The sequence below is a fragment of the Achroia grisella genome, unplaced genomic scaffold (assembly GCF_030625045.1).
Source record: "Achroia grisella isolate CSIRO2021 unplaced genomic scaffold, CSIRO_AGI_Agris_v1 utg308, whole genome shotgun sequence".
NCBI classification, from domain to species: Eukaryota; Metazoa; Arthropoda; class Insecta; order Lepidoptera; family Pyralidae; genus Achroia; species Achroia grisella.
This window is the reverse complement of record NW_026712791.1, coordinates 282,256-293,506: the sequence shown is the minus strand read 5'-3', so window position 1 is coordinate 293,506 and position 11,251 is coordinate 282,256. Positions and strand designations below refer to the sequence as shown.

Sequence of the window (11,251 nt, the reverse complement as noted above, 5' to 3'; positions counted from 1 at the left end):
TTGTAATCACTGGTAAATACTTTGTCAATATTAGATATAAAAGAATACTTATTTCTAATCAGTTATTTGTAACATAATCTAATGTATCTACATAATAATATAACTAAAAATAAATGACCTATAACTCGAACTAAGCTATGACAAAAATGTCGACAATGCTGATGATATATGATGTGACGTTCAGTCACAAAATGTCATCGTTTAATTATTTTCTATTTTTATATTTTTTGTATTATTATTTAATTTTAATTAAGTATCTAATATTGTTGTTAAAATTTAGTACATTTACTTTTAAATCATGTTTGAGACTTCTTAAATCAATGAGTGAAGTAGGTTATAGACGTGTTTTTGACGACGAGAATTTTAATTAAATATAATATTAGTACTACCGTATCTATCGACATTTTTCTGCGGTTGGGTAGTTTTGTTGACATGACTTGTAACAAAATAAAATAAATCAACTAAACCCAAAATTATACCTATAGAATAATCGTCCAAGCAGGCATAGTGGTTAACTTAGACCTGCTTGTTGCAAATTAAGAGTCATTTGTAATCTGAAGGCTTGACACATAACATATCCTGAATAATATTATTGATGATCAGTTTACATGACAACCAGTACTGAGAATTTTTTATATTAGCATTATTCTGTTTTATGGTCAGGACAATAGCATACCGTATTACGTAATTTACCTACGTAATATGGGAAAGACAGTTATTGTGATGGATGAGTTGCAGTGGTAATGAAAAACAGTAGACAGTTACTTAATAAAGTATTTCTTTTAATCGTGTTGCATCACTGGTACAACTTCAAATTATTATGTCTTCAAATTAATTATGTGACAATGTTTAATAAGTTTTTGAAGTAATAAAGTGAACCTAAAACATAAAGTAGTCCAAAAATAAATTCCTTTTTTTTCTTGACTTCAATATAGAAACAAATTTATGAAATTTGAACTATCAATATTCGGGCAAAATATGTCCTAAATTGAATACATATAATTAAAAAAAAATGTAATCAACATGAGAAATTCCTTTTTCAAATCATTTAAAAATAAAGAAACATAAAACGCCGGAGCCAAAAGAAGACAAAAAAAAAAGAAATATAAATTGAATGATCAGTTATACTTAGTTTTTAATTTTCTTAATTCGTTATTTAAAAATAATAACAAATAGTGGTCAGGATGTGGGCTGAGTTCCTCTACGTGGAATTATTTTTGTGGTTGCCGTTTCTTTAAGTACAATGAACAACGTAACGACATACGGGGCAATAATCTCTATTGAAATTAAACAGTATACATAGTTATCTTTGTTACTTACAGTTTTCCTGTTTGAGAAGTCACTACAATGTGTCTATTTTATGAAATCCAGCTATTTCTTTCTTTAGATTGCAGTAAGTTATGTTTATATATAGATTGCGTTTTGAAAATGCTTCATAAAGGTAAATAATGAAAATTGAACTTGTAATATATATATAGATTGTCGAAGATCCGAGCATATAATAATTTTTATGTAAATTAATATTGTGTATTAAGAGGAAAGATAATAATAAAACTCTTTACTAATATCTAAAAATAATGACATAAAAAACACTTTGTATAAAATATGTTTTACAAGGGACGGCTTTATCGCTTAATTTGGGTTCTTATTTGACTATTACCTAATTTACCTAGGTGGACTATGTAAAGAGCCGTTTAGGTATCTTGCTTTGTAAGCTGTGCTAGAGTTGAAGGATAAGTTAAGATTGTGAAATTGTAGGATAATAGGGATTCAATCTTAGTTTTACAGAATGGTAACACACGAGTGGTATTACGGATGTAACACTTGCGGGAGTGCGGCATTTTGCCCAGTCGATACAAACCGGTTGAATACAGTACAATAAGAACATGACTTTATTAACGTTGGATTCGGAAATTTTTCTTTTCCTTGTAGGTGATAGTTATTATATAATGGAAAATAACAATATGCTGTGAAGCGAAATGTCGAAATTTTTAAGTTAAGCTCGAATAAGTATTGAATAAATCTTAGTGCTAAGCCTCGTCCTATAACTATTATAATATACCAAGCTAAGCGGAGCTTGTGTTATTAGTATAAGACAACTGATATAAATACTGATATGTATTTACAAAAAGAAATGTATATAAAATTTTTTGTTATATATAGTACATATTATATATAGAAAACATTCACACCGATACAAATAATAATACTCTTGAATACAAATGTTTGCATCGTGCGAGGAATCTATCCCTCGATCATCAGATGTGAAACGTTGTGCTAAACCGGTAGACCATCGAGGCCGTCAATAACATGCAGGTTAATCAAAGGTACTTCCAATATACGGAATGAGAAATCTGTACCGTAATCTGATAGACGACCTCGGTGGTCTAGCGGTCTAGCATACCGCTTTACGACCGATGGTCGCGGGTTCGATTCCTCGCACGGCACAAACATTTGTATTCATGAGTATGATTGTTTGTATCGGTCTGGGTATTTTCTATGTATAATATGTATGTATTTACGAAAAAAAAACTATCTATGTATTTGTATCAGTTGTCTAGGACCCATAACACAAGCTTTAGCTAGCTTAACTTGGGTCTAGATGGCGCTGTGTGAATTGTCCAAAAAAAATTGATTCAAAATTTGATGAGGTCACTGTTTATATCTGTATATATTACAATAGACAGCCTATGTTTGTATATTCGCGACAATTTTTTGAGATTGACTGGGTAATTTTTGAGGAAGGTTTTTGATGACTTTTTTATTCATTAAGGATTTGTGTAAGTTAATTGAAATACATGCCAAATACAAAGCCAGATGAGGTTGCTAGTATAATATTATATGTAGATTTAGTAAAAAATCGCAAATAGGATTCATGACTACAATGATTGACCAACTACTAAGCTTAATAGGTATGAACGAGCGGCATTTCCTCATAACGCCTAACAATTTTATAGACAATAATCAAATGATCTGCAATTATTTGCTTAGATAGTTTTTCTGGAAGGAGATCTTAAATTACGTATTTAATTTCTTTTTTATATATTTTATATGTAGATATATGTCTATAACTATATATATTGTATAATCAATTTAATTTACATTCTCCCTATGAATACCGCATATTATGGCCAAAACAGGACTTTCAATTGTGACTTTAAAATCAGTAGAATTTAAAGAGACAAACTTCTTGGCATTCCATGGTTTCACCGTGTCAGAGCCGATTCAGTATGTGGTAGAGAGAAAACTCGGAGAAGTTCCCGCACTTGAGCCCCGGTTGTATGTTTATGGTGTCCCTTGCCGATGTACGTCAACACTTACCATCACCGCTCGTGTGTCTCAATCTGCTCAGTCAAATTTGATAGGAGCCTGCTAGTGCAGCTTTAGATATACGTTCTGGTATAGAATTTACTGCAGGTCAAGATCTTTTAGAAGATTGTAGGGAGTTTTCGCTGGTATATAATTTTAAATATTATTTCTTTTATATTTTACAATACAGACAACTGTAGGTTTTTTTACCTACAATACAGATAACTATGGTAGAAGCTGTAAGCTGTTTCTATGGGAATTATGGAAATAATATGGGTTCTGCACTAAGATTGCGATTAAAAGTCAATATAAAGTTATATTAGGATTTGGTATTCTGTAGATTTATTTTACATTAATAAATAACATCCTTAATCTAAAGTACCTTATTAATTATTTAATAAATAATAAAATTCTAATCCAGATGTTTTGGATTGAAAACTTCTGGTGTTGTCTTTATATATGTATATTTGCTATCTACTTATGTATATGTGAAACCATAAACATACTCAAGATGTTTACTATATACAATATTTTGTACGATACATAATAAATCGATATATATATATATTGATTTTTATATTATTGAGGTCGGTTCAGACAGATATCATAATTAGATTAAACTAAAAAAACTATATAATATAATACAGATTTTTGTAATCTTATGTCTAAAACCTATAGGCAATTCACCAATGGCTCACTTGAGAGGCTAAGTCCACTTTATCCACATATCCCGAGGCAATTTTATATTTTTAGTTGTAAATAATAATTAAATTCAGTTACATATAAATAGCATAATGAATAAATTAAGAAATACGAATAGATTCCTAATAGTTTGAAAATACACATGTATGAAAGTACTGTAAAAAACTAACATTAAATAATAATATTATGAGACTAGTCAACAAACTCTTTCTATTGCGATCAATTAATTCGTCCTTTTTGAAGTTTAGCGGAATATGTTTTTATTAATCACTTCACTACCTAAATTTTTTTATATTTAAGAGTAAGTTGACCATATAATTACGTTACCTCAACGTACTTATATGTTCATTAGTAAATCACAGTGATACAATGCTACTATATAGAGTCATTTTAGAAAAATAAAAAAGTAAACAATAATACAAGTAGTTCTGTAAAACCTCCGCGAAGACATGTTATAATAGATGAAAAATCCCGCTTGAAACTTCAACAGCGAAGAAAATGTATTGTAAAAGTAAATCTATGCACGGCAAATTAAATTCATATTTTTTTTATACATGGTACCAATGAATGACTTCACTAGTTCTGTTATAAATTTCTTTGTCATGTTTGGGCATATAATTATTTATATTACATTATGATACTGCGAATAAATACATTTATCAGAAATGTATATTATAAACAGTTTTCATTTTCTACGTTGAGTATTTCTGCTGAGTCAACATAAACAACACATTCATTGCTTTCTAATTGGCCACGAAAACCGATATAAAATCGTTTCCATTCCTCGTTGTGGGTCCCACTTTTCTGAAAGAGGCTGCACCAACGCCACCGGCCTTTCTGAATATTTCCGGAATTGGGAAATTGGGGACCCCTCGATGTCTGATGTCAAGTACAGCGTCGTTGAAATTCGTCTGAAAACAAATAACCAACAATAAAAAAAAATATTATTTACCAGAGATAGACTGTAAAAAAACGACTACTTGGGAACTTTGGCTGCCAAGCTGCTTGCTTTGTAAAATGCGTTTCGGTTGTAATTTGTAGATTAGGTACAAAAATTACAGTCCCGCAGTAAGCCTGTGTCATGGGTACTTGACAACTGATATAAATACTTAGATATTTTTTTTGTAAATACATATACATAATATAAATAGAATACACTCAGACCGACAATCATATATATACTCATGAATACAAATGTTTGCACCGTGCGAGGAATCGAATCAGTGACCATCGGAAGTAAAGCGGTGCTCTACTAGAACGCTACTCGGTGGTGTGCCACACCACCGAGTAGCGTTCTTCGAGTAGTGGTGTCCGTAGTGTTGTTCGAGTGCGAGTACTTAGAGTGACGGTTACCATTTACCATCAGATGGGCCGTCAGCTTGTTTGCAAACACACAATTTTTTTTTAAAAGATTTGCTGGAAATTTATTATATATTTCTTTTTAATCAGAACATATTCAACGCAATGTCATCGTTCAAATGAGATACGAACCAAGTATGCCATAAATGATACTCATAAGTATAACCTAATGCAAAATTCAACTTCCCTGTCTGATTATCATTATGTTTTAGAGAATAATAAGGAATATTACGAATATATAACGTTTAAATTATAAATATTGTCCTCGTCTTACAAGACTAAATAACAATATTAACACACATTTCTATATTGGTACGGAATATGTTTTATATACTTATAACATCTTGTCATTCATCATCATCATTATAACATCAAATTTTGACGGCAATGGGGACGTTAGTCATACAAATTCCTAAAGTTCATCCACTAAGGAAAGTATTTTTTTTAAGATTAGAATATTTTACAATATTTATTAAATCATGATAATATAGTATCAATCCAGGATAATAATTGAATTCTATCTAACTTTATCCCGTTCATTTGGTTTCACTTCACATTACGTTAAGAATTTGAACCTCTAACTTCTTACTTACAGATTTTACTTACCTGTCTGTCAGTAATAGATTTACTTTAATAAATGTAGTTTGACATATTTTCGTTTCAATTGATTTAATTGCGAATATACTGCTATATACTTAAAGGTATTTTGTTTTTATAAAAAATATTGTACTCACATCATCCGGCTGTCCAAATCCACCAAGCGAGTTAAACCCGAATGCCGATGATGCACTTTGACTACCAGATCCTGAGTTGAAACCTCCAGCTACAGATGAGGCTGACGATGCAGCCCCTGATACCGAGCCGCCTGGACCTTGGAACGATGCCGCTTGACTACTAGCCTGACTCCCACTGAAGCTGAAGAAAATAGTGAGATAAAGATATCTTAAATAGTGAATTGGAGTCAATAGCTTTAAAACATTTTTTTTGCAACTAACAATAAAAACTAAGATTGCTTTATGTACATTAAATTAGTTATATTAAATTGCAACTCGTGGTTAAAAATATTTCAATATTAGATTTTTTTATTAATAAATATATGTATAATAGTAAAATATATCAATACCATCTTTAGTCTGGAAACATAATCTAAAGGGGCTGAAATAAGTGATGAAAGTTAGTGTAAAGAAGTCGCATAACATTTAGAATAGAAGAAATATAAACATAAACTGACAAATGTGTCCATAACAAAAAGCTAGTTATTTCGAAGCGTTATTAAATATTAGTTTATTCGCTATATTTAGTTATCGGAAAACCCACTTAATAATCGTTTACATTTTTTTATTAATATAATTTTAAAGCTCTTCCTTATGTCTGTAGGTACTATGCAATTATTTGTGAATTTACGAAAGAGCGGACCAATGTACGCGTATAATTACAATATTCCATAAACAGGCTTATTTATACTTTATTAAAACTTGTAAATGCGTCACAAGATTTAATTAATTTATAAATAACAGCTACGACATATTTTTCTATAGTACATTGTTTTAACAACAATGCTTATTAAATACAAGTCGATAGCCGTGTGTAGCTATACCAGTGTATGTTCAGCACAACAGTAGGTCATAACTTTTACAATCGGTCATAACTTTTACAATCGTACAGGCAAACAAACAAACCTTCTAAAATCTCTGTTTTGAGTTCAGTTGCGATGATATAATAAACTAAATACCGGGTGTCATTTGGTATAGATAGAGATATAATAATAATCATCTCAGGGCAATTCACATAGCGCCATCTAGACCCAAGCTTGTGTTATTGGTACTAGATACCTAATTCAAATACATAGATAATGTACATAGAAACCACCGAGACCAGACCAGACCGATACAAACAATCATATTTATGAATACAAGTGCTTGTGCCGTGCAAGGAATCGAACCTGCGACCATTGGAAGTATGGCAGTGTGCTAAACCGATAGACCACCGAGGTCGTCGATAGAGATAACATTTGAAGTAACCACATTTTTTTAGAGACAGATTTATATGACGTTTCAGAAATTGTGGCTCATACATCACACTTTTAGTCTATTTTCACATAATTATGTTACTCGCAAATTGAGGGCAATAAGAGTAGTAATATAAAAAGTTAATATTAAAACATCGTGATACCGCGTGCAAGTAACTAAAATGTAAGGTAACGTGAGTGGTTTTAAAAAGTACTTACTTAAGATACCGGAAGATTTAATACGATAATGACGATCGTTATGTGACAAAGTTTTTGTTATTTTTTTTTGTAGTTATGTGCAAACTCGTATTTTGTTATTACGATACCTACAGAAGCGTCATGGTATGGTAGTTCTCTACGCCGACTTTGACCTAAAGTCACGAGTTCAAATTCGAACTATATTTATTTTTTTTTTTACCAAAAAAGCTATCAATTGTAATTTACGGTGTAGATGATCATCCAGGTACTATAATTTTCAGAATGTCCGTGTGTAGATTACATGTTTGGTATTGTTAGTACATTGCTAGCAATGGGTCCCTAGTATCCATTAATAACACTCTCCTCCACTCCTCTGGATATCAAATTACCCTGAACTTAACACCTTATATAATACATCACATAATATCCTATCAAACCCGCGAAAGTTGATCGTATCGTGTGTTTTTGCAGTATTTTTCATTGCAGCTCTACTCCTGTTGGTAGAAACCTAACATATATCATGTTATATAGCTAATAGCTTTCCTATATGAATATGCTATCAAACTAACATAATTTTCAAAATCGGATCGTTTTATGATTGTACTTAAATAATAATTATATTATAGATTAAAACCACTTTAATCACGAATTAGTTCCGTTCTGATTTCCATATAATTTCGTAAATATTGTATATAGTTAATATGATTTTTATATATTTATTTTATGACAACAAATAACAATTAGAATCATGAATATTTATTAATATACATTACTATTTGTATATAATGTACTCATGTCAAATATTAATCATTATTATATCTATAAACTGAATTAGGTATATATACCATTTCTCTCACATAAATAAAATATGAAATATATATGTTTAAATAATAATAATAACCTTGTATAATTGACACAATACCATCTAGTCCCCATATTGTTAAGTACCCCTAAGCAAGTGATAGAAATACTAAAATACACTTTTTTTGTAAATACAAAGAAATCACCCAGACCGATATCCATGGAGCAATCGAACCCAGGACTATTGGACGTAAGGTTTTATCTTGGTCCTATTAACCTCAATTTCTATTCGTTCTAACACTATGTTACCTTAATTCTATTATTGTTTTTTTGCAAACCTTCTTTTGTTTTCTTGGCGCCCTAAAAGTATAGTGTTAAAATACACGTAATGTTTGGTAGGATTGAGAACATTACCTACTTTTTACCTCGACCAATCAATATACAGTCACACGAATAGTTGTATGAACATCTTGATATTAATAAATAATACATTATTTTTATTGCTTCGTCAATACATCTAAATTACTAATAAATAAGCATGACACATCTCTCTACTATTATAACAAGTCATTCGTGCAAACGTACCTTCCAAATCCGAATGATGACGACTGACTCGCTGATTGAGACGCACCGAATCCTTCATTGAAGCCGAACGAGAACGAATGGGAAGCCGAATGACTTGCAATAGGTCCACCGGCACTACTGCTTATGCTTGCAGAAAGTCCCCCATTTTGTGAAGGACCTACATTGAAGCCGCCGCCAAATCCAAATTTCGGCTGGACGCCACTGGACGCCGATCGTGTCCTTTCATTTGGTAATAATGTACTCGGATCCCTTTCTAAATGCTCCAAAATAGGAAGTACTGGTGGTGTAATAGGCTCCAATTTCTTTTGTCGTCTCGTATCATCCGGAAACACAAATCCAGCAGCCGGAGCAGGCAGCACATTTCTGATAACGACCGTGAACAGCACAAGTGAACAGAGGATCTTCATGATTGGGATTATCAATGATACTGTGTCCTGTTGTCGATGTATCTTGTATTAATAGGGTCGTACGAGGTCAGGCGCGATGTTGGCATGCGGCTCGTGCCACAGCCTTCAGAAAACCCACTGCGCTCCGTTTGAGATTACGTCCTGCAAAGTAGGTGCCCCCTCCAGTCATAAAGCCTTCCTTATTGATATTATGATATTATTGTTGTCTCACCGTATAGCGGGATGATTTATTCCAATGTAGGAGGTTCCAATTGGGAAATCCAATCGATTTCCATACTAGGTCGGAAACCGGTAATGATGACGTTTTGATCAGTAAAAGGTTAACGTAATCTAGTTTAATCCGTTGACATAACACGTTATATTACTTCGATGTATGTCTCACATGGTCATGTGTAAGCACACTAAAAGTATGTTACTTTTTGTAATAGTTTTGTGACAAAATACTATGCAGGTACTAATACTACTACGACTTTACATAATAATAGTGTATGTACCGCTCTACTGACGAAATTCTAAATTTGTTATGTAATTCTATATATTACAAATAAAATTTATGGCAATGTTGTACATAAGTTCATTTTGTATTACAAAATGATCCGACGTACCTATCAGTAAAACAATCGGAATGACAAATAAATAAAAAATATGTAATTGCAATACCAAAAGACAGACGGCCCATTTGATGATAGCTGTATTCGACGCCTACACAATATTATCAGTTCTACGGATATCACGTTTTCATGTAACACACGTGATACCACTCATGTATTGCTATTCCAGAGAACTAAGATGCTATGCCTTTTATTTTGTAATTTCACTGCTTAATCTGCACCCAATTACAAAGCAGCACAGAAATAAGACTGAAGTACCTACGTAAACGACTTTAAACAGACTCACTCTATAAAACCAATATGAATAAAATGAAAGAAACTAGAACTACAAAGAATGGATGAAACGTTTAATTTTGTCAGATTTTTTGGTAGTCTAGTCGGTACAAAGTCCTAATGTACATATGGCATTCATTCTATAGGTATCTATTTAAATTTTGCAACATACTCCACTTACAACAGAGTGTTAATTTGTATAGCGGATATATTTTCTATTTTGCAAACTAGAATCGTGATTTCACATGTATAAGTTGCTTAATAATAAATTTAACAGAGGCAGACTTTGTACAAAGTTGTCTGCTTAAGTCCTGTTTCTTAGGATTTTGACCTCAGATCTTAGACTTATTTTGGTGCTCAGTTTCCCGAGCTGCATTCCGGTTTGGAGACACATTACAAAGTACGGCATTTCGACTTATGAATACCACAGGGGTTCATAATGTATTTTTAAATTTTTATTACAATTATACATATATACAAGTGAACTGTACGTGTAACTTTTTTTAAATTCTATACGTGTCTGTACCTTTGCACATTTTAACTGAACCTATTCAATACTTCTTCGAGTTCTATTATACTTTATTGAATATTATAGGCGTTAAGTCCCCCATGTGCACAATTATTTATGTATTTGTGTATTAAAGTTTTAATAAATGAATAAAATAAATATTATACCCTTAAAGCAAAACAGCTATTACACTCGACGATTTATATAAAATTACGTAGAAAGAAAATCTCATCGTGGTTCGTGTAAACAAGCTTTTATTATACACTTAGGTCAATGTATCCAAATACACAAGTAACAAGTGAATGACACGCATTCATATATGTGTATTCTCTCAGGTTTTTATGTGTTAATAGACGCACGTAAATAATTAGAGATAATAATGTGTTAAAAACCATTGTGTTGCTTAAAATATGTTAATTAGATTTTTATTCTTTTAGGTTCTCTCATTTAAAACTTAATCGGAATGATAAAATTATGATCGCATTCGTTA

At 31.6% G+C, this 11,251-nt stretch overlaps 1 protein-coding gene across 1 annotated transcript; it reads right to left on the bottom strand.

Moving 5' to 3' along the window:
* Positions 1-3,881: 3,881 nt before the first annotated feature.
* On the bottom strand, positions 3,882-9,477 carry LOC131843490 (uncharacterized). Its single transcript, XM_059192158.1, has 3 exons — positions 8,963-9,477; positions 6,105-6,285; positions 3,882-4,922 (listed from the first exon to the last, which is right to left on the bottom strand). Exons 1-3 carry the CDS (start codon positions 9,367-9,369, stop codon positions 4,755-4,757), a joined length of 756 nt encoding a protein of 251 aa, XP_059048141.1. The 5' UTR covers positions 9,370-9,477; the 3' UTR covers positions 3,882-4,754.
* Between the last annotated feature and the right edge of the window lie 1,774 nt (positions 9,478-11,251).

Coding starts and splice junctions, on each gene's coding strand:
- LOC131843490 (XM_059192158.1), bottom strand. CDS start 9,369: ATGAAGATCCTCTGTTCACTTGTGCTGTTCACGGTCGTTATCAGAAAT. Junction 6,286..8,962: donor TCATCATTCGGATTTGGAAG/GTACGTTTGCAC, acceptor TATTTTCTTCAG/CTTCAGTGGGAGTCAGGCTA. Junction 4,923..6,104: donor GATTTGGACAGCCGGATGAT/GTGAGTACAATA, acceptor ATTTGTTTTCAG/ACGAATTTCAACGACGCTGT.